The 26,937-nt window shown below is 46.6% G+C and overlaps 2 protein-coding genes and 1 long non-coding RNA gene across 4 annotated transcripts; 2 read left to right on the top strand and 1 right to left on the bottom strand.

Moving 5' to 3' along the window:
• Nucleotides 1–13,568: 13,568 nt before the first annotated feature.
• LOC133908638 (protein NRT1/ PTR FAMILY 6.1-like) lies at nucleotides 13,569–16,566 on the bottom strand. 2 transcript variants are annotated; one of them, XM_062350755.1, is made up of 3 exons: nucleotides 16,211–16,566; nucleotides 14,707–16,126; nucleotides 13,569–14,592 (listed from the first exon to the last, which is right to left on the bottom strand). In XM_062350755.1, exons 2-3 carry the CDS (start codon nucleotides 15,783–15,785, stop codon nucleotides 13,728–13,730), a joined length of 1,944 nt encoding a protein of 647 aa, XP_062206739.1. In that variant the 5' UTR covers nucleotides 15,786–16,126; nucleotides 16,211–16,566; the 3' UTR covers nucleotides 13,569–13,727. The 2 variants fall into 2 exon arrangements, with proteins under 2 accessions (XP_062206739.1, XP_062206746.1); XM_062350762.1 differs by lacking the exon at nucleotides 16,211–16,566 and having other exon boundaries at nucleotides 14,707–16,152.
• Nucleotides 16,567–21,589: 5,023 nt separating this feature from the next.
• LOC133908660 (uncharacterized) lies at nucleotides 21,590–24,508 on the top strand. The gene is made up of 4 exons (XR_009908242.1): nucleotides 21,590–22,340; nucleotides 22,421–22,500; nucleotides 22,687–23,520; nucleotides 24,347–24,508. It is a non-coding gene; the product is annotated as an uncharacterized LOC133908660 (long non-coding RNA).
• Nucleotides 24,509–24,961: 453 nt separating this feature from the next.
• On the top strand, nucleotides 24,962–26,142 carry LOC133908653 (light-regulated protein, chloroplastic). Its single transcript, XM_062350773.1, has 3 exons — nucleotides 24,962–25,252; nucleotides 25,349–25,501; nucleotides 25,861–26,142. Exons 1-3 carry the CDS (start codon nucleotides 25,077–25,079, stop codon nucleotides 25,949–25,951), a joined length of 420 nt encoding a protein of 139 aa, XP_062206757.1. The 5' UTR covers nucleotides 24,962–25,076; the 3' UTR covers nucleotides 25,952–26,142.
• The last annotated feature ends 795 nt before the right edge of the window (nucleotides 26,143–26,937 follow it).

A 26,937-nucleotide genomic window follows, 5' to 3' on the forward strand; every position in this document is an offset into this window, starting at 1 on the left:
CCCTAAAATAACCAAACAAAATACTTGAAGTCTGTGACATGCACATTGAAACGTACTCTTGGTATTACATTGAACAGTCTAGTCTCCCTCATGCAAATTTAATGAGTAGGGTTTTTTTCCCACTGTCACATGATCCATAGGGGGTGGATCACACAATTCCCATGCTCTCGGCCTTTCCCTTCCTCTGACACAATTCCATCTGTAACATTGTCATCATCATCCTCCTCCTCTGGGTCACCTATAAGAGGAGGAATCGCATGATCCTCGACGAGGATTGCCTGGACACAAGGGCCATCGTCTCCCTCCTTTAGACAACCACCTCCGACTATGGGTTCACCGCGCACCCCGGAAGCTCTACGCCGACCAACCGTACCGTAGGAACGAGATTGGTGACTAGAGGGGGGTGAATAGGCATCACAACAAATTTCTTACGAAATCGATGATCTTCTCCTATTTGGATCACCCAACGCACCTCAAAACTCAAGTGGAAGCAAAAATAGAGTGAAATTTTAACAAGAGAAAATCGAGGCAACACGACTCCACATATGGTATATGAACCATATGTGCCATTTAAGACCAATCTATGTGTCTTAGCACTCGAAAGATCACAACTTGAAAAGAAACAAAAAAAGATTAACACCAAGCAATGAAACTCTCCAAATTGATTGTCTAGAGGCAAGAGAATTCAAGGCCCCATCACACAAGCGTGTGTATGTGAATTTTATGCCTCTAGAAACAAGAAAAATGACCTCGCAAGGTGCTGAAATTTCAGCCCAAAAACCAAAACAAAAATCAAAACTGAAAAACTTGCAAACTTGCAAGGGAACCAATAGAGCAAAACTAGAAGGAGTGGAATTCAAATATATGCAAAAACATAGACTTCATTACTCAAAGAAGTCAATCCTATTTTAGGTGGATTACAAAGATTTATCTATCAAAACTCTCACCTATTACATGGGATAAGCACCCATACTTCTCTCCTTTAAAACCCTAACTCTAAGCTCTCAAATAGGTGGCGCAATAGGGACTCAAGTGGCTGGTTTAAACTCTCCTATGACCCTACCCCTTAATTTATAGGTCTAGAAAACTTGACCCCTAATTTTACTAGCTTTTCCCCAAAATACAACTATCTTGTAGTACACTCCTACCTACCACAAAGGGTAGTTTGGTCCATTTTCTTCTCCATTCATCGGACGGCTGCGGCGTCTTCACAACTTAGCTTCGCCTCGATGCAAGCTTCGCGATGGTGCCACGTACTCCTCCAGTTCTCTCACGATTTTGAGGCCAAACCGTAAAACTACTTGCACGCTTCTCAAAGCGTGACTCACCGTCTTGCTTACACCTTAAGCAAGCGATTCGATGTCGACGTGTGTACTCCGTCATGTGATCTTAACCACCGGCAAGTCTCTCCCGCTCCCGATCCCTTGGGCCACCTTGTCACTTGCACTGGCACCCCCTTCGCTTGACTTTGTCAAGACACCGTCTCCATCCGCTTTTCATGTTTTGCTTGACCTCCACGTGTTCAGCTAGAATCACCATTGACTCCGCTCGACCTCCTTGATCGTCTGACACCAAGCACTCCGCTTGGCCCTGATCATCCCACCGTCGACCGCCAAGTTGCATCCACCACCTGCACATCATGACACAAGCAAACACATATCTCCAACTCCAATTACAGTTAGTCAATCAATATGCTCAAATGAAATCCCAAATCAATTCAAATCACATCAAAGCTCATGCAAAACCGAATATCATCAAGCCAAATAAATAACAATATCAATCACTCATCACAAGTAAACCAATGTACATTTCAACTTGGTTTCTCAATCTCCCTCTTGATGATTGTATTAACAACCCTCAAAGCACAAAGATTTTGATTTGAGGAAATTAAGATAAGCTCATCCAAGTGACAAAAACTCGAGAAAGAACAAAATATATCACTTAACATAAGAAAGATTACAAAAGCACTACGAGAGACAAAGACGAGCCAAAAACCTCAAAAGAGGAAGAAAAACTCAAAAACACATACTCCTCCTTAATGATTGCACAGATTCCATTTTTTTCATTTCTAGATAAATGCAATTTTCTCACCCTTTGTTGAATATTAGTGCATAATATCTTTGGACATATTTTCTCTCCCTTTGACAAAGCAAACATCAAGGATACAAGACTATACAAAAGATGTGCAAATAAAATGCAAGCCTACAAAGCTTCACATATAGATCACAAAGCACTTGCAAGGACTAGAGATGTCAAAGCACTAGGAGGAGTAAACAATATAACTCAAAGGCGCACAAATCTCAAAGTGAGTTCTTGCCACAAGCACCGGGAGTAAAGCAAGTTTTGATCATGTTGTTCAATTATCCAAAAGATGTCACCACAAAAACATCCACAGTTTCATGATCAGTGCAAAGATTAAAGAAACTAGTGCTATGTCAAGTTCAAACTAGGCAAACACCCATATATCAATCCAACCCTTAGTTTGACAACATAAAAAAAAATATTGTTAGCACATTAAAAAGCACAAGTTAACTTTCTCATTTGATCATTTAACTATTCTCAAGTGAGTTTTAAGCAACCATGAGTTCACTTCTTTGGCAAACCACATGAAACCTTAAGCCACTATATTGGATTCAATTTTAGCTTAAAACTTGATCATTCATTTTATTGACTCCACATAGGATTCAAGATATGCAATTTTTCATAAAATCAAAACAAGTTATGCCTTTGCAACACAAAAGAGCATATACTCTCCCAAGGGTTAATCATGGGCTAAACATTTACATAGACAAAGGTTAAAAACCCCCAATCCTCTGAATTAAACAAAGCGGCCTAGCGTAAGCTTTTCACAGAACTAGCCCTAATTTAAGCACTGATCAAGCTAAAGCAAACACTCAAGGGTGACAAGAGATTATGTTCACATTTCAAATTCATTCTTAGAAAAGACAAGCTTGCTCAACAGATTTTATGTCATGTTTTAATAATAGCCTAAGTTTGCACAAATTATTATACATCCACTACACTTAGCATAAATTCACAAATAGTACAAGAAAGTGCAAAGAACATATAAGTAAAGCTTACTAACATGATTATCTTACAAAAATGCTATGCAATGCAAATACAACAAAAATAAAATAGAGTGTGTACAAAAGCAACTCCCCCTCACACAATGCCATAGGGATGATACACACCAAGCTCTTCCCTCAGAAAGGTAAACCTTATTGCATTTAGAGGCTTGGTAAAGATGTCGGCTAGCTGGTGTTGGGTATCTATGTAACTCAACTCAATGTCTCCCTTCTCATTATGGTCTCTCAGGAAGTGAAAACTCACATCTATGTGTTTGGTTCTGGAGTGTTGAACTAGGTTATTGGCTAAGCTTATGGCACTGGTGTTATCACACAAAAGTGGCACACTCGTAAAATATAACCAAAAATATCTCAAGATAGCAATCATCCATAAAATCTATGAGCAACAACTAGCAGCAGCTACATATTCAGCATCAGTAGTAGACTGTATAACGCTAGACTGCTTGCGAGAAGACCAACACACAAGAGAAGTACCCAAGAAATGACAAGTACCAGAGGTACTCTTCTTGTCAATTCTACAACCAGCAAAATCTGCATCTAAAAAGCTACGAAGAGAAAGCTAAGAGTATGCAGAAAACTAAAGGACATACTCAAGAGTGTGCTTGAGATACCTCAAAATGAGTTTCACTGCTTGGCGGTGAGACGTCCTCGGTGAAGCCTGGAAGCACACAAGCAGACGGCGAAGTGGATATCGGGTCTTGTCATCGTCAGGTACAGGAGGGAGCTAATCATACTTCTATACTCTCACTGGTCCACCTCCTCGCCATCTTCATCCAGATCAAGCACGGTCGCTGTAGCCATCGGTATCACTAATGGCTTTGCATTGTTCATATCGAACTTCTTCAGCAAATCCTAGGTGTACTTCGTTTGATGGACAAATATACCTTGCTTGTATTGATTGATTTGCAGCCCAAGAAAAAAGTTGAGCTCACCCATCATCGACATCTCGAACTTCCTGCTCATAGTTTCTGCAAACTTGGCCACAAATGCATGAGAAGAGCCAAAAAATGATATCATCTATGTAAATCTGAATTAGTAAGAAATCATTGCTATGCTTGAGGGTGAACAAAGTTTTATCAGCTGACCCCATCACATACCCATATCCTAGCAAGAAAGACCTAAGCATATCATACCAAGCTCTAGGTGCCTGCTTAGGCCCATACAAAGTTTTCTGAAACTTGTATACTTATGAGGGTATTTGAGATGCTCAAAGCCTGGGTGTTGCTTGACATAGACATCTTCCTCTATGAAATCATTTAGGAAAGCACTCTTGACATCCATTTGATACAACTTGAAACCTCGAAAGGACGCAAATACAAGTAGGATCCTAATAGCTTCTAGCCTAGCTACTGGTGCAAAGGTCTCTCCAAAGTCTATCCCCTCTACCTGAGTAAAACCCTGAGCTACTAGTCTTGCCTTGTTCCTTACTACAGACCCATCCTCTCTCTGTTTGTTTTTGAAAATCCATTTAGTGCCTATGGTGTGAACATTTGGGGTGGCTCTACTAGGACCCAAACTTGATTTCTCTCAAAGTTTTTCAAGCTCTTCATGCATGGTATTGACTCAACTCGAATCAGATAAAGTATGTCCAACATCATTTGGCTCAAAAGAAGCAACAAATACACAATCAGTGAAATGAGCATGAGAAACAGATTTAGACCTCGTTACTCTCTCACCAAAGTCGTCGATCATCAGCTGTGGGGGATGTCGCTGCTGAATGTGTTGAGGGGCTTCACGCTGCGAGATGACCTCCCCCTCAAACACTGCTGGTGCATGCTCAAAAGCAGTTGAAGTATAAGTAAAGGCTGCAGGACCCTCTACCGGTGTCGAGGAGGCAGGAACCAGCTTGGGAGCGAGTGTAGTAGTAGAAAATAGTTGATCATCCTCGTCATCCTCGAAAGCTGGAAGGTCGCTATCTAAAAAATACTTTCGCTCATCTCCTGATCACCTGCACACTCAAAGACAGGCTAGTACAAGGGGTTGATTCATCAAAGGTCACATCACGTGACTCCATTATAGTGTTAGTATCAAGATTAAAGACCTTGTAAGAATGACCATGAAGAGAATATCCCAAGAAAATGCCATAAGAAGAATGCGACTCGAACTTATCAAGATTGCCACGCTTTAGGATTAAGCACTGGCACCCAAAAAACTCTCAAATACGAAACCTTCAGCTTCCTCCCAAAATGCAACTCATAAGAAGGCAAATTAAAGATCGAACGCAAGAAAATTTGATTGGAGATGTAGCACGCTGTACTAATGGCCTTAGCCCAAAACTTCCTAGGACTCCTATGCTCATCGAGCATCGTTCCTAGCCATCTCTACCAAAGTACAATTCTTTCTCTCAATCACGCCATTCTGCTGAGGAACGTGTGGGGCATAAAATTGATGCTCAATGATATGCTCAAGATAGAAAGCATCAAAGAGATAGTTTTTGAACTTGGTGCCATTATCACTGCAAATTACTTTCAATGCACCAAGGAGTTGTTTGAACAATCTCAAAGCCAAGCTCTGAAAGTGTGAAAATACTTCATCCTTATTCACAAGAAAGAAAACCCAAGAGTAACGAAAGAAATCATCAATAATGACAAGTACATACCACTTCCCACCCGCCGAATGAACTCGGAAAGGACCAACAATGTCCATATGGAGAAGTTCTCCCGGTCGTTCAGTCATCACCAGATTGACTGGTGGGTGAGAGGTGGCAACCATATTGCCATGCTGGCAAGGAGCACAAATGAGGTTCTTCTCAAACTTGAGCTTGGACAATCGTCGAATCAAGCCAAGAGCACTCAAACGAGTAAGAAAGTCAAAACTTATATGTTCTAGTCTCCTATGCCACATCCAAAGATCAGAAGAAGGTTGAGCAATCAAACAACGAGAAGAACCAAGGGACTCAGAAAAATCAGCTCCAAAAACTCTCCTAACTTTGGACATCCGGTAAATCAAAGCGCCTGAAGAATCAAGAACTTAAGAAGTATCACGTTTGAAACGCACTTCTAAGTCCTTATCCAGCAACTAGGATACAGAAAGCAAATTGTATGCCAGATGCTCCACCAAAGCCACATTCTTAAGAGTAAAACTCTCATTCACCTTTATCATACCTTTGGTTTTCACCATTCCTTTCCGATCATCCTCAACAGTGATGTACTCGTGCCGCTTCGTCGGGGTGAGGCTGGAGAACCATGATGTATCTCCGGTCATATGGCGTAAACAACCGGAATCAATGAGCTACTTGTTCTCTAGGCCTCCACCTGCCACCTACATCCGGAAAGAGTAATAGGTGGATGGCTCAGTACTAGAGTTAGTCATACACTTCTTGGGAATCCAGTACTGGGTCATCTGCCCTGAAGCAGTAAAAGCAGGTGCATGCAAATCAACACTAGTACGCTGGAGGCGAGAACAACAAAGAGAAAATATGGTCCTCCAAAGCGTTGAAACTTAAAGCCTCTTACACGTGGATCAAAACCATATGAGTCATGGTAAAATTCATGCCAAGCACCACCTCTAGGAAGAGGCTGAAAAGCGCTAGAGACTCGTGGGTAGCAGCGAGGAGAAGGCTCATGTACACTAACAGAGGGGCGGTACATGTCCCGGGTACTCCACTCCCACTCACGTCGCTCATTCCTCCTACGGCGAAAGCAAAACCCGACCCAGTGACCCTCTCTCTGGTAGTAGGTGCAGTGGTAGCGTGTCTCAGGAACTCGACTGCCGGTCATTCTAGGCTCTCTCACATGGGCTCTCATTTGAGACTGTGAAGTTCTCTTGGGTTGTGGTGCAGGCTTCTTCTTGGTAGGCTGTAGTGTGGGTTTCTTCTTATTGAGTTGTGGTGTGTTATTGATTTTGGATTTCTCAGCTTTTATGATAGTAGATGTTGTGAAAACAGTCTTACTCTCCCTATTGTAAGCCACCCTCTCAAAACCTAATCCAAGAGCCAAACCCGCCTTATTGGCACAAATCTTAGTCTTGGCCAATATCAAATTCATTTTACCCTTGCCTTCTAAGTATTTCTCCACTAGAGAAAGGAGATACTCATTCTCGGCTAAAAGCTTCTCAACTTGCTCTCTAACCCAGCTGAGTTTGTCATGATAGATGATGCAGGTGGGACAATTCAACTGCACATCCTTCGAACTCCCAACACTCTCCAATCTAGATTCCAACTCCTTGATGCACACTGCTTTCAGTTCAACATCCTTTGCAAGCAAAGGGCAATTCATGAAGGCGCCTAAGAGAGTGGATCTAGACTCCTCCTCAGAGACCTTCTTCTCAGTAGTCTCATGTCGACTGGCAACTTGAGCATGCAAAGTCTGGAGCTCGACAAGTTTTGTCATAACCACCAAATAACTTTCACACTCCTCATCATCACGCCTAGACCTAAGCAATGCAAGCTCAGAAGAAACATACTCATACTTAGGCCTAAGCTCCTTCAACTCACGCACAACTTTTTTAAGTAACATATCCTAGCTAACGAGAGCATCATTCAAGATATCAACTTGGTTGGAAAGCTGGTCGTAGGAAGGTAATATCTCGGAGGGATCAAGCTCAGGGTCACTGTCGTTGTTGTCGTCCGCCATGAAGTAGATGCTGGTGAGATCCTTGGCCTTCTTTTTGCTCTTCACTTGTGGTTCATCCTACTCTGAGCTCTCCTCCTCGCTTGAAGAGGTGTCGATGTCGCTGAGAGCTGCCACGAACACCCTAGAAGCTGCCTTAGCTGCCTTCTTGGTAATCTTATCGTGGTTCTTTTTGAAGAAGGGCTTTTTTTTCTTATTCTTGTGCTTGTCGTAGTTGTGGTAGCAGTCTTCCTTCTTCTTGAGCTTAGGGTAGTCCTCCTTGAAGTGGGTGGTGTCACCACACTCAAAGCAGGTACGGGAACTGCCCCTCCTCCGGTCTCGACAGTTGTTGTAGAAGTGGGTGAATTTCTTCACGATAAGTGCAAGATCCTCATTATCAAGCATATCCAACTGCTCCTCTGTGATAGAGATCAAGAAAGACAAAGCAAATCCACCAGATAAAGTTTTAACACAAGAAACACCAACTCCAGACTGGTTGTCACCGCTAGGTCCGGAAACTAACGCCATGTTCTGAGATAGGGGTTTTCCGAGACCATTCCAAGCCGCTTTGGCTATCTTGATGGACTTGAGCTTGCTGGAGAGTTCATCACAAGTTAATGTGTCGTAACTTGATGACTCTTCAATGCTCGTGATCTTCACTTCCCATATGCTACGATCCAGAGCATAGAGAAGCTTGATCGCTCTCTCGTGGTCAGAATAGGGCAAAACACCAGTTGATTGAAGATTTCTAACAATTCCATAAAAGTAAGCAAACATGGCATCCAAAGACTCTCCAGGGCCTTACACAAACATTTGATATTCTTAGTTGTATGTGCTTTGACGTCTAGCATTAATCTGATTAGTGCCTTCATGAAAGACACTCAGAGTAGTCCAGATCTCCCGGGCAGTACAGAGGTGCTGAACCCTGTCAAACTCATTCCGACTTAGGCTTGTGAACAGAATATTTCTGACCTTGTTGTTGGCCTCATACTGTTTGATTTGAATCTGAGTTGTGCGAGCAGTAGTGATCTCATAGTTGGAATCAACTACCTCACAAATTGCACTTCCTTGGCTTAAGAAATAATCCTCCCATGCGCACCTTCCAGTACAAGAAATCACGACCATCAAATAGCGGAATCTTCCTACTTCTCTCCATATCGCATACAGATCACAAAGCCGATTAAGGTCAACAAGTGATCAAACTGGCTTTGATACTAATTGTAGGAATGAGATTGACGACTAGAAGGGGGGGTGAATAGGCGTTTCAACAAATTTCTTGTGACATCGATGTCCTTCTCCTATTTGGATCACCCAACGTACCTCAAAACTCAAACAGAAGCAAAGATAGAGAAAAGTTTCAACAAGAGAAAATCAAGGCAACACGACTCCACTGATGGTATATGAATCATATGTTCTATTTAAGATCAATCCATCTGTCTTAGCACTCGAAAGATCACAACTTGCAAAGAAACAAAAAAGATGAACACTGAGCAACGAAACTCTCCAAGTTGATTGTCTAGAGGCAAGGGAATTCAAAACTCCATCACATAAGCGTGTGTATGCGAATTTGTACCTCTAGCAACAAGAAGAATGACCTCACAAGGTGCTGAAATTTTAGCCCAAAACCAAAACGAAAATCAAAATCGGAAACCGAAAAACTTGCAAACTTACAAGGGAACCAATAGAGGGAAACTAGAAGGAGGGGAATTCAAGTATATGGAAAATATAAACTTCATTACTTAATAAGGTCAGCCCTATTTTAAGCGAATTATAAAGATCTATCTCTCAAAACTCTCACCTATTACATAGGCTAAGCACTCATCCTTCTCTCTTCTAAAATCCTAGCTCTAAGCTCTCAAATAGGTAGCATAAGGAGGAGTCAAGTGGCTGGTTCAAACTCTCTAATAGCCCTACTCCTCTATTTATTCACCTAGGAAATTTGACCCCTAAGTTTTCTAGTTTTTTTCAAAATACCTCTCTCTTGTAGTACATTCCTACCTACCACTGAGGATATTTTGGTTCATTTTCTTCTCCATTCATTAGACGACCGCGTCTCCTTCACGACTTAGCTTCGTCTCGACGCAAGCTTCGCGATGGTGCCACGTACTCCTCCAGTCCTCCCACGGTTTTGAGACCAAACCGCGAAACCGCCTGCACGTTTATCAAAACGTGACTCACCGTCTTGCCTACACCTTAAGTAAGCGCTTCGATGTTAACGCGTGTACTTCGTCATGCAATCTTGACCGCCGGTAAGTCTCTCCCGTTCTCGATCTCTCGGTTCGCCTTATTACTTATACTGACATCCCCTTCGCTTGACTTCGTCAACATGCTGTCTCTATCCGGCTTTCATGCTTTGCTTAACCTCTACGTGTTCAGCTAGAATCACTCTTGACTCTATCCGGTCTCCTTGATCATCCGGCACCAAACACTCCGTTTAGCTCCGATCATCCCGCCATCGACTGCCAAGTTGCATCCATCACCTGCACACCATGAGACAAGCAAACACATATCTCTAACTCCAATTACAGTTAGTCCATAATCAATATGCTCAAATAAAATCCCAAATCAACTTAAATCACATCAAAGCTCATGCAAAACCGAAAATCATCAAACTAAATAAATATCAATATCAATCACTCATCACAAGTAAACCAAGATATATTTCAACTTAGTCATCACAAATAAACCAAGATATATTTCAACTTGATTTATCAGTGATCCTCTGTTCTTTGTGTGTGAAAGAAGGAAACGAGCCCAGATTTCAAATTTGAGGACAAAAGCAGTTGTGAGTTGTGACGTTCACTGATGCCCCTCCTGAGCTTACTTATGAAAACCTTATCCGAGCAACCAACAACTTTAGCATCCAGAACTTGATTGGAACAGGTGGTTTTCGTGCCACCTAAAGGCTGAACTGGTTCCTTGTTTTCATGTAGCTGTGAAGAGGCTAGCCATGGGGCGTTTCCAAGGTCTCCAGCAGTTTGATGCGGAAATCAGAACACTTGGAAGAATTCAGCATAGGAATCTCGTTACAATTATTGGGTACCATGTCGGAGAATCAGACACTTTCCTGATCTACAATTATCTCTCCGGTGCGAACCTCGAGACGTTCATACATGAAATGGGAAGTAGAAAGGCGTCCTGGACTGAGGTTCACAAGATAGCTGTGGGTGTTGCACAAGCACTAGCTTTCCCCGCTTAGGGAGACAAACCTCTTAGGGAGGTATATCCTAATCTTTTTAAAATTGTAAGAAAAAAGGATGATACGGTGGCAAATGTCCTACGGACTGTACCACTTAATGTATCTTTCAAGAGAGGTTTGGTAAACGCTAATCTGAACTCTTGGTTTGACGTGGTGTCCAAAGTTGTCCCGGTCAATCTCAAACCGGGTACAGACTTGTTTCGATGGAATTTAACAAAGAATGGCTTTTTCACAGTCCGGTCTATGTACAGGTCTATGATTAAGCAAGGAATTCTAAAGGAAAATAACACACTTTGAAAATTAAAGGTACCGCTGAAAATCAAGGTTTTTCTGTGGTACTTAATAAAGGGAGTTACTCTTACTAAAGATAATTTAGCAAAAAGAAATTGGCAAGGTGATATTAAATGTTGTTTCTGTAGCGCCGTAGAGACTATTCAACATTTGTTTTTTGATTGCCATTTTGCGAGATTTGTTTGGAATGCGGTGCACACTACTTTTGGAATTCAACCACCCACTAGTATCTCTAATATGTTTGGTTCTTGGCTGAATGGTGTTGGTCCTAGGCTTCGAAACCAGATTTTGTTGGGGGCTGCTGCTCTCTGTTGGGCTTTATGGTTGAATAGGAATGAAGTGGTTTTTAACAAGGTTAAGTCTAATACATATTTACAGGTAATCTTCAAGGCGACTTACTGTATTCGACAATGGTCTATGCTGCATAAGAAGGAGGAGCGCCCGTTGTTCAAACGTGGGTGCAGAGACTTGGAGACAATATTGATGGCGGTCTTCACAAAGTTTGGTTGGTGCTTCCGGAATCGAATTGAAGCGTAGCTTTTAGTTCCTTTTCAGTCGTTTGGTCGCTCACCTTTGTTGGGCTTAAACTTTGTTGTTTTTTATTCCCCGCTTCGTTGTAAGCACTTGAGTCGTATGGCTTGTTTTGTGATTGACGCACAGCTGTGTACCATCGCCGGATGGTAAAGGCTGGAACTTTGTTCTATTATCTAAAAAAACAAGCACTAGCTTTCCTTCATTGCTCCCGCACACCTCGGATAATTCATTGAGACATCAAACCGAGCAATATCCTCCTCGATGAGGAGCTCAATGCTTACTTGTCGGATTTTGGTTTGGCAAGACTGATAGTATGCAACCACTTGCAGAGTCTCTGACAACGCTGATGTTTACAGTTTTGGAGTTGTTCTCCTGGAGTTGATGTCGGGCAAGAGGTCTTTGGATCCCTCATTCTCACAGTTTTGCAATGGTTTTACAATTGTATCATGGGGACGGATGCTGATGCAGGAAGACAACACCAGCGAATTCTTCTCTCAAGGACTTTGCGATACAGCACGGAAGGATACATTGACTGAAATGCTAAAGATTGCTTTTATAATCCACCTCAGAATCTGTAGCTGTTCGGCCATCAACGAGGCAGGTTGCAGCAAAGCTGAAGCAATTAGGAAATGATCGATGAACAGTAAGCTGAAGCAATCAGGGAATACTGATAAACAGTCAGCAGTTCGATGGTGGTTCTTTGTTGTATCATCCAGTGATCTTTGCGACATAAAATTTCGCACCACTAACGAGGTAGGGTTATGAACTTTTCTGTACATGTAATTTTGTGCTGAATCATGGATTTACATTTAGGTTTTGTTGAAGATTTGCTTTTAGTCGAGAACTATTTGCAAGGAAGATCAAATGGGCATGAATTGAAATTACTCCACATAATTGTTGTCTACAGAACATTTGGTTCAATATGTAATTGGCTATCAATTGATAATATTAGAGTAGTATTGCAGTGGTCGAATTTAAATTGGTAAATCCCTGCCAATGAAATACTGAATTGCATCCAAAGAATCAGAATATACAGTGCTGTTCGAATGAGATACGATATCTAGCGATCAGGGTGTATGCATTTTGCCTAGGTCCACTTACCATTTATGAGCTTGATTCATTGACTGTATTATTTATGCATCCACATTTCTTGAGCATGAGCACCAGAACACTCATCAGTAACAATTGCAAAAGTTGCACATGATCTGTGTCCACACACTATTCTGACCATTAGAAATCACTCGAATTATCAAATCCTGATGCTTTCATCTCTATTGCTTCCAGCCCAAACCTGCAGATGCAGTCAAGAAGGTGTGCTAATATCAGCATGGAAGCAGCTCTTCCGACAGTCAAGGGTTAGGCGATGATCTCAAGAGCGTTGATTGCATTTACGTATGAGGCTCAGACGCCCAGCCGGTCTTTGACATGGTATTGGAGTTTCAGTTGCTTCAGAAACTCAGCAGGAACAGCGCCGTGTTCGTGAGTCCATGTCTCCGCTGGAGCACGTGAACGCATGGAACTGATGCAATGGACGCTTATTTGCCAAAAATGGACAGAACGTCCTCTGGCGGCACACAAACCTGGCCAAATGAGCTGTCTAGCCCGGGTTAGCCAAACAAGGCGTGCCATGCCGAGCCTTAGGCCTAAACACGGTCCACTTAAGATCGGGTTATACCGTGTTAGCCTGAGGCACGCGGGGCATGGCCTTAGCCCAGCATAGCCCGACAAGGTGTGCCGTGCCTTAAGCCATACTTACAGTAGCGGCCCTCGTGCTGGCTCAATTGGCCAGCTTTACTTTAGCGGCACACCTCGCATATACAGTGAACGAATTGCTTGACATCATTTCAAAATTTAAAACAAATGTTTGTCATGACTGTGGAAACATTTGGCTAGAGAATTTTCCAAAAAAAAAAAAACAACCAATGCTATGGTATTCCTTGTGATGCTTTGGTACAGCCTACAACAGGAGAGGCAACAACTAGTGTCTCCCAACAAGTTTCAAATCTCCATAAAAAAAAAAGCAAAACAAGATCCAAATCCTTCCGGCGAGACCTCGCGCGCCAATGGCTACTGCTTGTTAACCGTGCCCTGCGCGTCGACCCTGACCCTGTACCTGTATCGCTTGGCGACGTAGAGAAAGACGAGCAGGTTGAGTGTGCTGAGCACGGCGAGCAACCAGTAGAGGTAGTCGAACCTTCCCACGTTGATGTTCTGCGCCAGCCACGACGGCCGCCCCGCCGCGGCGTCGCCAGTCGCCGCGTCGACGGCGCTGTTGAGCGCCGAGGCCAGGAAGCACCCCAGCCCGCCCGCCACGGCCGCGTACGCGGAGCCCACGCTGCGCATGGCGTCGGGCGCCTCCTGGTAGAGGAACTCGAGGAGCGCGACGAGGCAGAACACCTCGGCCACGCCGATGAGGCAGTACTGGATGAGCAGCCAGTAGGCACTGAGGTCCGGCATGGGCGTGAGGAAGAGAGCGAGGTAGCCGTGGCGGATGGCGTGCCCGCGGCGGTAGCGCTCGAAGAGCCCCGCCCAGGCGACGGACAGGATGGAGAAGAAGAGGCCCAGGCCGACGCGCTGCAGTTGGGAGGCGCCGTGCGGGTGGCCCGTGAGGCGGCGGGCCAGCGGCGCGAAGGTCTGGTAGTAGAAGGCCAGGATGAGGAAGATGGCGAGGCAGGGGAAGACGGGCATGCACGCCACGGGGAGGTGCAGCGCCGCCAAGTGGGTGTTGAGCGTGTACGCCTGCTGCACCGACAGCGTCAGGAACTCGGTCAGCACCACGCTCAGCATTACCGTGCACGCCGGCACTGGCAACAGCCGCAGCAGGATCTTCACCTCCTCCACCTGAGTCACCGTGCACAACCGCCATGGGTTCACCGTCTCCTCGCCGCCGGCGAAGTCGCCCTCCAGCTGCAGCGCGGCCTTGTCGAGCCACCTGGAGACATCACATGGCGTGTCGCGGTCGCGCGACATCAGTGAGCGATCAACTTACTTGGAGTTGGTTGAATCCTGAGCGTACGTTTCTGCATCGAACGGATTGGGATGTTACCTGAAGTCGTCGGTGTGCTCGATCTTGGCGCTCCCCCGGATGGCGGACTTGGCGCCGGCGACCTCGTAGAGGCCTACGTAGTCGCCGCTGTCGAAGGCAGCGTTCCTCTTCCTGAAGGCGGCGACGAGCACCTGCGCCACCCTCGTCAGCGGGCTGCCCCCCGGCACGCGGTGCCTGTACAGCGGCGTGCCCACGAAGAAGAGCGCGTTGGAAGCGCCCATGGCGAGCGCCAGCGTGCCGAACGCCGCCGCCCAGCCGTGCTGCATTTGGATGTACACCTCCGCCGTGAAGGCTGCGATGGCGCCGAGCGTGACGGCGAGGTAGAAGAGGTTGAAGAAGCGGTCGAGCCGGCGCTTGTACCCGGGGCTCTGCTCGTCGAACTGGTCGGCGCCGAACGACGACACGCAGGGGCGGATCCCCGCGGCGCCGAACGCCGTGATGTAGAGCGCCGTCTGGAGGTACGCCATCTGCCAGGGCTCCGCTGGAGCGCACGCGCCCAGCAGCATGGCAAGCTTGTCGCAGCCGGCCTGGCTTGGCACGAGCGCCGGCACGCTGGCGGTCAGCGTGAGCGCGATGAGGCCGAGCAGGTAGATGGTGGTGAAGACGGCGATGGTCCAGTAGCGGCCGAGGTAGGCGTCGGCGAGGAAGCCGCCGAACACGGAGGAGGCCTGGGAGATGCCGAGGAAGTTGTTCACGGCGTTGGCGGAGCTGGTGAAGGGCCGGTGCATCACCTTGAACATGAAGATCACCATGTTCACGGAGAGCCCGAAGTAGGCCATGCGCTCCGCCATCTCGTTGCCGAAGATGAAGAAAGCGGCCACCCACCCGCCGGTCTTCGACAGGTCGGCGATGGGCTCGCCCCTTATGTTGACCGGCGTCGTGCCGGCCGCGGACGGCGGGTCATAGCCGCCTCCGAGGGCCCGCCTCCCGGAGAAGCGGCGCTCGTCGCTCTCCAGGAAGTGCGCGCCCAGCTTCTTGCGTTGCAGCGACGACAGCGAGCTCGTCAGCACCTCCGGCGACTTGATCTCCTTGGCTGCCGCAGGTGCTGCTTCCACCTCCATCACGGCCGCCGGAGCCATCCGAGCAAAAGAATTACCAAATCTTTGCAAGAACAGGGGAAGGGAACATGTGATCAGCAGCCTTGCAAGATCAGCTGGGCGGCAGCCTCGTCCTCACCAAGAATTGAAGCAAGCATGGCCAGTCCTGCCTGAAGAGATACACATATATAAGCATTTATTAATGGAGCTCGCCACCACGGCTCAGCATTTAGCAGTCAGTTAATAGCAGCATTTAGTGCGACAAGGACGAAGAGGGACGACGGGGACCCCTCCTCCTTCCCTGCGGGAACTGCACACTGCAGTAACTAAAAATCTGTCAAGCAGCCTCGCTATGCTGCCTCCATGAATGAACTCCGGCGGTACTGCATCAAAAGAACTAATTTTATTTTCGGGGTTTCAACTTCTGAAGTCTGAACTGTCCCATACAAGAAGCGAAGCCAGCGCACCTGAATGAGCAGAAAAGTACCAGGGTTCCTGAGCTGCACCGGCCACCAGGAGCAGTGTTACTATACGTGCTTCAACCGCCAAAATGATACTAGCTGCAAAAGCAGGTCGGAGAGACGAAACCACCGAAATGATCGATCAAGATTCAAGAGTGGACACTGGACAGCATGGAGTAGTTGCTAGGTACGGTGAGACCACAACCACAATCGCATGATCCCATGATCATATCGCAACCACCGCAAATGACAAACGGCACAAGAAAAGAGCCGCCACTCTCCTCTGCTCGACAACACCTGTAAAAACTACGAGGAGCGAGTGGTGTATGGAGTATAAAGCTCCACTAGGATTAGCTAGTGGGGAGAGCGTGACGATGCAGATTCGAAAGGGGCCTTTTGATCGTGCGTGGTTTCATTCAGCTCCGTTCTGGCCCGAGAATAATCACAGCATCTCTGTTGCTGGCACTGGTGGTATGGTACCTGTTAGGAATTTAGCGGAAGTATCACCAGGATCATCAAGCCAAGCACAAGATCAACACACAAGACACGATATTTTTTAACGAGGTTCGGCCAACTTGCCTACATCCTCGGGGCATGACTACGGGCGCTCCTCCCCAACTATTTCGTCTTGCCCTGGTTACAACGGTGGTGCCTTCTATTTAAAGGCCCGGAATTAGAGTTCGACTACAACTCTAATCCTAGTCCCACCCAATTACAACTCAAGTCTATCTGTAACCTACCATGTACACATATTCGACACATATTCCAACAAACTCCACCTTGACGAATATGCACGCCAACTTGAGTCTGCCATGTGTGAACCTCCGTGTACCTAGACTTGAGCTGTCTATCTCTGCTGCTCATCCTGAACAGTCCGACGAGGATGCCTCGCCGCTAGGAACGTATTCCGCAAAATTTGCAGCTCCCACCTTCATGACTTCACCTTTCAGCTTATACTGATGACCTCCTATCTTCTCACCTATCATCACAGTCTTGCCATCCTGCATCACATTTAAGGTCTTCTTATCTGACATCGCCTGATATAGCCAACCTTCTCCATGCAAAAATCCAAGCGATATTAGATTCTTCCTAAGTCCCGGCACATGCCGCACACCCTCAAGTAGCACTTCTTGTCCATCATACATCTTTAGTTTGATATTGCCGACTCCCATAACACGGTAACCCGTGTCATCTCCCAAGCGAGCAAGACCAAAATCACCTTCAGAGTATGAAGAGAACCACTCCTTGTTTGATGTTGCATGATATGAACTCGCCGAATCTAACAGCCATGCTTCACCACAAGACTTTTTACTTGATAGTACGAGAAGATCACCATCACTATCCGAGTCACCTTTCTTGGAAACCACAATATTTGCCACGCCCTTCTTCAGTTCTGGACAATCTTTCCTTACATGTCCCCAATCCTTGCATTTATAGCACTGTGGCCCCTTCTTCTTCTTTTTCTTGTTAGTCTCCCTGCCTCGATCACCTTTGACGAAAAAAGCATCTCCAGATGAACTCTCATCAGTATTGTTCTTCCTCCTTTGTTCATGAGCAAACAACGCCGCAAGAATATCATCCACTTTGACTGCCTCTTTACCATACGTCAATGTTGTGACCAAGTGCTCATAAGACCTTGGCAAGGAACACAGAAGAATAATCGTCTTGTCTTCATCATCAATTGTCACCTCCACCTTCATAAGATCAGCGACAACTTGATTAAAGACGTTTACGTGCTCAGCAAGATCTGACCCCTCCTGCATCTTCAGCCCATACAGTTTTTGCTTCAGATACAGCTTCCGAGTCAATGTCTTGGACATGAATTGATCATCTAATTTATCCCAAATCTTCTTAGGTGATGTTTCATCCATGACATGGTACATGATCTGATCGGAGAGACACAACCTTATTGTCGCCGTCGCTTGTGCTTGCATCTCTTCCCACTTGTCATCATCTACCGTGACTGGCTTCTTATCGCTAAGAGCCTTCAGGATCCCCTGCTGCGCCAGCAAGTCCTTCACTCTTGTTTGCCAAAGCCCGAAGTTGCCAGTCCCGTCAAATCTCATCACCTCGAATTTGGAAGCCATCGACGCCATCTGCCTGTTGCCGCAGACCGCCGAATCCCGCTCACGTGTGCTGAACGCGCCTCCGCACGCTCGTACCTGCGCCCCGCCGAACCGCGCGTACGCCCGCCTCGTACACCGCCCGTGCACGATCTGCCGCTCTCAAGCCCCGTCGACTGCCACGCCGCTTGCACAAGACGAAGCCGACCCGCTCGATCGCCGCCCGCCGTTCACCGTCAACCGTCACAAGTAACAGTTCACGAACAGCACAATTGCAATTTTTCCACAATCCTATAGACTTCTACTTCCGTTGCCTCTGCGTTCTCTGCGCTTCTTTTGCTGTACTTTGTTGCGTTGGTATTTATTTCCCGGGTCGCATCCTCCGAACCGACTCCAAAACGACCTGTTTCGTGTCCTGATCGGAGTCTCAGTCAACCGAGTACTGTTCAGACTCATGTCCGTATGCGTATCCCGATAAAACTAGCTGCTTTCCCGATTGCATGTCCATGCTACCGAGCCGAACACGCCTGCTGAAACCGATCCAAACACGAACTCCAGCATCACGAACCCGCCTCTTTATTAATGCCACAGCCGAGCTTTCTAGGCCTCTGGAACCGAGCCGATCAATGCTGACTGCCGCGCGGTACTAATTCAGCCACCTGGACCAGCTGCCTCAGCCATGCATGCTGCGTGGCAGAGCCTACCTGGGCCTACCGCACCGAGCCAGCCACTCTGGTTCTTCTGTGCGCCTATCCACAGGAACTAACGCGACCGTGTCCTATCTCTGTGACAATATCCGCGCCACCCGACGAGTTCGACTCCCGTACGTGACAGTCCTTTTTTGTTTTGTTTTTTATTCGGCCACATGCACCTATGGTCACACTTGAACGTCTCCCGAGCCAACACGTTGAGTTGCCGTCTGATTCCGCCGACCAAGCTGTGCTCCAGCCGAGTCCAATCCGCAAACATGCAGCTGCATTTTTTCCATTCCATAATCACATGCATGCACGTCATGTCAATGGACATGCAACATACATACTTTAATTTTTTTTAATCCAAGTATTCCTATGCATGTTTGACCGCTGCATATGACTGCATGCATCTTTTTTCTTTATTCAGCCTCATGCATGCATGCACCTCCATAGCACGCACAAGCTGCAAGCCGCACGAGCCAATCCAGACCGAGCCACCTTGCATGCTTTGGCCTGCACTCGACTCCACGCGCCGTCTCCGTCAACACGCGTCTCGGCTCCATCAGCACGCGTGCGCTATCTCCTGGCCGTCACACGCCACCACGGAAGTCGCCGCAGCCAACACGCCAACGCCACGCACGAGTCCAAACCGATCACATCGCACCTCCCGAACGCCTTCACAATCTCTGAAGTCCACCGTGCGCTTTTGTCACCGCTGTCGCTGCTCCACCTTGAGCAAACAACAGCCGCTCCAATCTAGATTGACCACCCATCAATCAGACCGTGAGTCGAAGTCGCCGCCTTGTCCGCAACGTTTTCCAGCCGCACCGTCGAAACTGGCCGTCACGTCTGACCGACCCCTATCGAACAGTCGCCACCAGCCCCTATCAACCCGATCTCCACGTCTGGACGGATCCCCGTTGATGTAGCCCATCGGACGGTTCAAGCCGCCACGCTCGAAGTGTCCGAATCCACCGATCGAGTCGTCGATCGCCGCCATGCTCCACCTTGCGCCGTCCTTCCCCGGACCAGTGCAAGCCTTGCGCGGTGTGGAACATATCCTCGTGCCTTCCCTTGATCTTTCTTCATGGCTCTGGTACCACTTGTTAGGAATTTAGCGGAAGTATCACCAGGATCATCAAGCCAAGCACAAGATCAACACACAAGACACGATATTTTTTAACGAGGTTCGGCCAACTTGCCTACATCCTCGGGGCATGACTACGGGCGCTCCTCCCCAACTATTTCGTCTTGCCCTGGTTACAACGGTGGTGCCTTCTATTTAAAGGCCGGAATTAGAGTTCGACTACAACTCTAATCCTAGTCCCACCCAATTACAACTCAAGTCTATCTGTAACCTACCATGTACACATATTCGACACATATTCTAACAGTACCTACCAACCAGCACGCAAGATGGATCGGATCGGCCGTACGAGATCGGGTGGTGTAGTCCAGTTACGGAGGCGGAAGTAACAGGACAGAGGACAGCATGAACAGTGATCTGCTAGCTTACTCTCGATCGATCGAGCTGTGTGCTAGTGTTGCAGAGCTGGAGCCATAGGCATGCAAGCAAGCATGCCTGTGGCGCTCGCAAGGCACGTGGCAGGGGTGGAGTGGAGTGCAGAGGAGGGGTCGTCGCGAGGAGGGAGTGTGGTGCCGCGCACGCACCATGACCGTCCATGGGGCACGGGCATCAGGATTCACGGCGAGATACGAGTTGGAGCATCAGGGTGTGCCCTGCCGTGCCAAGCCAAGCCAAGCCAGAGAAGAGGAGGACGACGATTGCCCTCGCCCCATTAAATTCGCGAGCGGAGCATGGCTGGGCTTGTGAGATGGTGACTGGTGAGTCGCCCAGCTACCAACGCCCCCGGCTCAGTTAATTCGGGGAGGAGGAAGAGGACAGGAGGAGACGACGCGGGCGCCCGGTTAACTGCATGGTGGCTTCATTTCAGTTTCATCGTGGGATGGCCTGGCCTGGCCTTGGCTTGTTTCCCTTCCTTCTCTTCCCCTGCACATGACCTCACCTCGTCTGCCAATGACCCGCGCAGGCTGCAGCGAGCTGAGCATGCATGCCATGGCAAACCGATTTGATTTGACCGGAATGTCCTACTAGTCATCGCGGAAGGTTGTTTCTCTCCATTCACTGCAAGTAATTAAGGGGGCCGTTTGCCGGAGAAAATTAGCCAAACACCCTCGGCTCCAAGTATTTTGTGGGGGTACTGTAGCACTGAAAATCATATTCAGTAAAATTGGTTTCTATGCTACAGTGCGCTACATGGGTACGAAGAGAATAGTGCGCAGTTACTGTAGCAACACTCCAGCAGTACAGCCCGGACCAGGGAAACACGATCGGGTACTGTTGCAATACTGTTCACAGAGGCTGACCGCGGAACTAGAGGGGAAAAAGAGAAATACAAGTATAAAATAGGTAGCTGCTGGAGATAAAATAATAAGGGATGCTGTAATAGTGATACAGGATGTTGTAATAGTATTTTTAAAAATAAAAATTTGAGATAGCTGAACCCACGTATTTAGCTTATTACTAACGGAAAGTTTTACTTTTTGACTCGTAGCCCCCCGTCAACATCTCAATTTCGAAAACTTTCCCCCGCTCCACAAGAGCCTGACACCTCCTCTTCCTAGTCTCCTCCGACGGCGGCAACCACCGACAGGGAGCGAAGATGAAGAAGATCTTCGGGGCCAAGAATAAGGGACCGCCGCCCTCCATCGAGGACGCCGCCGAGCGAGTCGGTCACTGGTCTCTTGTCTGCTGCTATTGCCACTCTCCTTCTCTCGCTCGTAGTAGCAACTGCGTTGATTCGTGGGCAATGTGCAACCAATCCCTCTTTTGATGATTTGGTCTCGAATGCGCGACGAATCAGTCGATTTGATGCAAATTGCCGGCACATAAACAAGCGGGCCGAGTCGGTGGACGACAAGATCAAGAGGCTGGACGAGGAGCTGGCCAGGTACAAGGACCAGATCCGCAAGACCCGCCCCGACCCTTCCCAGGAAGCCATCAATGCACGCGCCATCCGACTTTCAAGCACAAGCGCGTGTAACTGTACTCTTTGAACCTCTCTACGCTTTGAAGCGGATTCTGTCCCAATTTCTCACCAGTCATCCATTTCTGTTACAATCACTTCCACTTCTGTTTCTTGTCTGCTTGCTTGCTATTCCTGCTTAATTCTAGGGATCATCCAAGTTGCAATCTCACTCAAATACTAGTAGCAGGCAGCCATTATCCGTTTATATCGATTTGACATTGCCCATTTGCCTCCGAGGTACGAGGAACAGCGCAACATGCTTTACAATCAAACCTATAATCTCGACCAAGTTGCTTTCGCTGCCGACGGCCTCAAAGACGCTCAGCAGACTGTAACATCCCTCGAAGCTCGCCTTTAGCAAGTTCATTCGTGTTCAGAATGCTCAAGTTTATATTGAGTGTTTTTTCTCAGATGAATGCAATGAAGGCTGCAAACAAAGAGCTCAAGGGAATGATGAAAACGGTCAAGATTGAGGACATAGATGACTAGATGTATGTTTTGCTATCCTTCACTTGCTCCCAGCACTTTCAGATTTTGTAATATTTATTTCTTCGCTGCATTTGTGTACTTCTGATTCATTGTTGGAAGTTTCCCAAAATGCTAGATGAGCACTGGCGGTAAGGACATTGGGCGAAGGGATGAGTTGGGTATTGAATAGTTTCTTATGGATATTGCAGGTCTAGCATCAAATAGGTCAGAAGCTTCAGGATCCTTCCATCTTTGGAGCTGATCATTCGAATTGGCTATATCGCACTAATGTAACCTACATCGTGGAACCTTCAGCCTTTTATTGTGGCTAACTTTCTGAGTGATTTAGTATCGACACAATAAATTGCCCAATCCTACAACATCACCCAAATTGGGGGATGCTTGATGGACTGCCTTTAGTATTTCCTGATTTATTTATTTTCAATTTGTTGCTTACTCTCCCTTCCTTTTTTTGGTGACTGAAGTGTATTTACTCATTCCTGCAATTTCTAGAATATGCAAGATGAAATGACGGATCTGATGGACGTGAGCAATGAGAGATACAAGAAACTCTTGGTAGAAGCTACAACATCCCTGATGACGTTGATGAAGAAGAACTGATGGGGGGTGTGGAACCTGTAATTTTATCTTGGCAGTATGAAAACTCTATCAGCTTCGAGCTTCGATGTTTTTTTGGTCCATCACAAGGCAGTATGGTTATTCATTAATGGTTCTAAATGATAACATAGATTCATGCCCTAAATGGCCTTTCTTTTCTTCCTTGCCATCTTGCTCTTAGACCTCTTTATTTCTGGGTCTAGTTGGCACTGGTTATTGCATACTTTGTGGAGGGAATCCTCTGTTTGCTGTCATTATTATTATTTTTCTTGAACACTGCAGAGCTGGATGCTTTGGAGGCTGATATAGAGTTTGAGTCAGCTGCAGTCCCGTCATATCTTCAACCAGAAGCTGATTTTGATGCCGACCTTAACTTACCTGCTGCACCCACTCGCCCTGCAGCAGTCCCAGCAAGCTGGCAGCAGGTGATTATTTGCAACGGCATTCTTAACTTTGCGTACCGTTATTCTGATGTTTGTTTCCTCGGGAGTAAACCAACAAGCAAGTCAAAATATATTTAATCTCTCCTATGCACTAAGGACTCCTTTAAAACGTAGGAATTTTATAGGAATGGTACGAGAATTTCACAAGAATCAGTTTAATTTTACAGAAAAAACGTAGAATTTGAGAAAAAAAAAATCCTATAATCTAAAAGAGACCTTAAGGTGTGATTGGTTACCCATATGAGCCGTATATACAAGATGAGCGGGGTTATATTTGTTGAAAAGAAAAGTGTTTGGTTAGTTGTATATGTTTAGACAGCCTAAACCGAGTTTCTGTTTAGTTGATCGAATCTAAGGCTATATGAGCAGATTCAAAAATTAAGATTGTGATTGGTAGCTCGTGTGAAAATAATTTTGTGACACTGACAAGTGAGGCCGCCTGCATAAGCGAATGCAAGCTCAGACTGTGGGCGTGCATTTGTATCTGCCAGGCTAAACTGGAACAATACACATGGACAACCAAACATAATTTTATTTAAGATTATACGTATCTACCAGGTCAGACTACTCCCATGCGGGCAACTAATCACACTCTTGGGTTGGGTGAACAGTGAAGCACACAATTTATAAATTTTTTATTTACCAAATCATTTCGCATGTTTCATGCATTTTCCGTGATTGCTTTATTTTTGATAGGCAACTAAAAAGACCATGTTTTACATGAACCATCTAATCAACTAGAAGTTTGCTTGGGTTGAGGTGGTTCTGACTGCTAAGGGTTGCTTGCTTCTTATCTGATGTAGTGCAGGAGGATGAGCTAGGATAGCCAGCGATGCCTCGAGCATCACTTCGCAGTTAGAAATTTCGTTGTATCTTGATCTTAACTTGATGTGCAAACTCTGTGGTTTGCGTCTGAGTCTGAACAATCTGATGTACCCTTTTCTCATGGTAATGCTTCAGTTTATTATACTTGCTGAGTTGCTGTCGCTGCCGCTCTTTCCTGTTCCCTTGTTAAGAGTTGTGATTGTTTAACGGAGATTAACCGCAACAGATCAATGACGCTTTGTTCCTGATGGGGTTTTTTTTTTTCATCCTGGAATTTTTATCTATTAATTGTCACTTGAATTGTGCTTGTTTGCAATTAAAAATAACCATACGCCAATAACTGTTCAAGACAAGTAAACAAAATGAACAAAAGGAAGAAGGGAAAATATCCTGAGCAGTTTGTTCTCTTCTTGCCATCAGGATCAATGGTAGAAATATCTTTACATGGATACAAAAGGGTTCAAAATGGTCAGGCATGGGGGTGGGTCCCCTTGCTCCAAGAGTGATCCAGGTCACCAATGGGGGGATACCACATACCCGGATCTTATCCAAACAAGGGACCTCCATGGCACGGAACTATATAAGGAGTCTCACACAGGCTTGGAAGCTCCACACGAGATAGATAAGCCTTCCAGATCATACGGAACTAAGCTGCCACTTCACTAGCTAGCTCCTAGAACACTTGATCACAGAAAAGAAGTTCAGACCAGAAGATGCAGGCCGCCGCTACTGCTGTCGGGTTCTCGGCCGTGCTGCCCGTCAAGGGCAGGCCGGTGGCGAGGAGCACGGCGGTGGCTGCTGTCCCGGCAGCGAGGAGGAGCCTTCGTGCCTCTGCGGCTGCCGTCGTCGCGTCGGAGCCTGTCGAGGTCGACTACAGCTCAAGCTCCTCGTGAGTGCGCATGCCCTCTTGATCTCTCGATGTCAAGTGAACTTGCTTCGACTGTTGGAGAGATGATCGCGTGCATGCGTATGCGTGATGCTGCAGGGTGTTCCCCATGGAGGCCTGCGAGCTGCTCGGCGGGGATGCGTGCAGCGTGCAGATGTTCCCGGAGACTAAGCTCGCCGATGCGGCGGCCGTGGACGCAAGCAGGAGGGAGGAGGTGGAGAGAGACTACCTCTCCTACGACGAGCCGAAAACGTAAGCAACCACGACCAACAAAACTTACCAATCATTATCCATGCACGAATACTAGTAAGGGTGAATTTGGAAAATACCAATGGCAAAGATCTCCTAAATTGAAAAATATCATTCATGTCTCTATGAAATGAGGTCCCAAGGCTCACATGTGGTCCTCGCAGTAGTATTTTCCGATATAAGTACCTAATTTTTTCTACTAGTAACTGGAGTGCTTAATTACTAGAGACCAAGTGTATAATTAAGCTCGGAGCATATGTTGTTGTTTTTGTCATCATTTCATCTACACATTAGTGGGCAAATTATAATGTCCACTTGGCACTTGCTGACGATCAAATGAATTGCGTGCAATTATACTGCAGGGTGTTCCCGGGCGAGGCCTGCGACGACCTGGGCGGGGAGTTCTGCGAGGCGCCGTACCAGGCCGGCGTCTCCAGGGAACTGGCCCATTGACGAATCTCTCTCGGAATGGAAGCAGCGGATGATCCATCCATGCTATGTACGTATGTAGCAGCAGATACATACATACATACATATATATATATTCGTAATGGTATCTACGAATATATATATGTAGCAGCCCATGCTATGTACGTATGTAGCAGCAGATATATATATATATACACACGTCTTGGGTTGTGTCAGCTGTGCCTGTGTGTAGAAATTAAGATCAAATTGTACTACTGAACCGAATGGCTTGTGTCTGATGATGGAATATGCTGCGGCAGTCTGCATCCGATCCGTTCCCTGAACAAGCAAGTAGCGAGCCGATCGATCGACATCTTGCTAGACTAAGCTAGCTGGCGAGGCACCTACTCTCAGTAAAACATAGGCCTTTTGAGAAAGAACTCTCAGTAAAACGATAAAACAAAATCCTGAACTGAATCGAGTCCAGCAGCTGAAGGAGTTGTACTCCGTAGTATGTCTGGTTAAAAAAAAAAAAACTGTTCCTTCGTGAGGTTGTACTCCGTAGTATGTCTGCTTGATCGGTCTACAGTAGTCGTATGGTCGTAGTTGCATAGAAATGAAGTGATCTGTGTTGAGCCTTGTATAGCACTCGAGACGATTGGGCTGTCTCCTTTCCAGTTCTCTATTGGAAGCTTTTGCTACATACATGAGCGAGCTGATGTGCACGTGTGAACCTGGACGCATCCTTCGTTGCGACCGAGTTGCTGTCGGGGATGAAAACTATATTACAGCAGTAGCAGAACACATACTGATATATGCGGCTTGCTTGTGGATCCCTGCATCATACGGGCATTCAGGTGCGTAAACATGCTGATTTGCATTGTTTAGTTTCAGACATGCACTACTAGTAAGTAGTATCTGAAACTAATTACTAGCAAACCAACTTGATGAAGCTGAAGCTATAGGCTAGCTGCTCCCCTTCTGATTGATCTCTACTACTCATCAAAGGAGGAGCTCGTACACATGACACC

This window comes from Phragmites australis, chromosome 1, assembly GCF_958298935.1.
Source record: "Phragmites australis chromosome 1, lpPhrAust1.1, whole genome shotgun sequence".
Classification (NCBI taxonomy): Eukaryota; Viridiplantae; Streptophyta; class Magnoliopsida; order Poales; family Poaceae; genus Phragmites; species Phragmites australis.

Coding starts and splice junctions, on each gene's coding strand:
- LOC133908638 (XM_062350755.1), bottom strand. CDS start 15,785: ATGGCTCCGGCGGCCGTGATGGAGGTGGAAGCAGCACCTGCGGCAGCC. Junction 14,593..14,706: donor GAGCACACCGACGACTTCAG/GTAACATCCCAA, acceptor TGATGTCTCCAG/GTGGCTCGACAAGGCCGCGC.
- LOC133908653 (XM_062350773.1), top strand. CDS start 25,077: ATGCAGGCCGCCGCTACTGCTGTCGGGTTCTCGGCCGTGCTGCCCGTC. Junction 25,253..25,348: donor GACTACAGCTCAAGCTCCTC/GTGAGTGCGCAT, acceptor GTGATGCTGCAG/GGTGTTCCCCATGGAGGCCT. Junction 25,502..25,860: donor TCCTACGACGAGCCGAAAAC/GTAAGCAACCAC, acceptor ATTATACTGCAG/GGTGTTCCCGGGCGAGGCCT.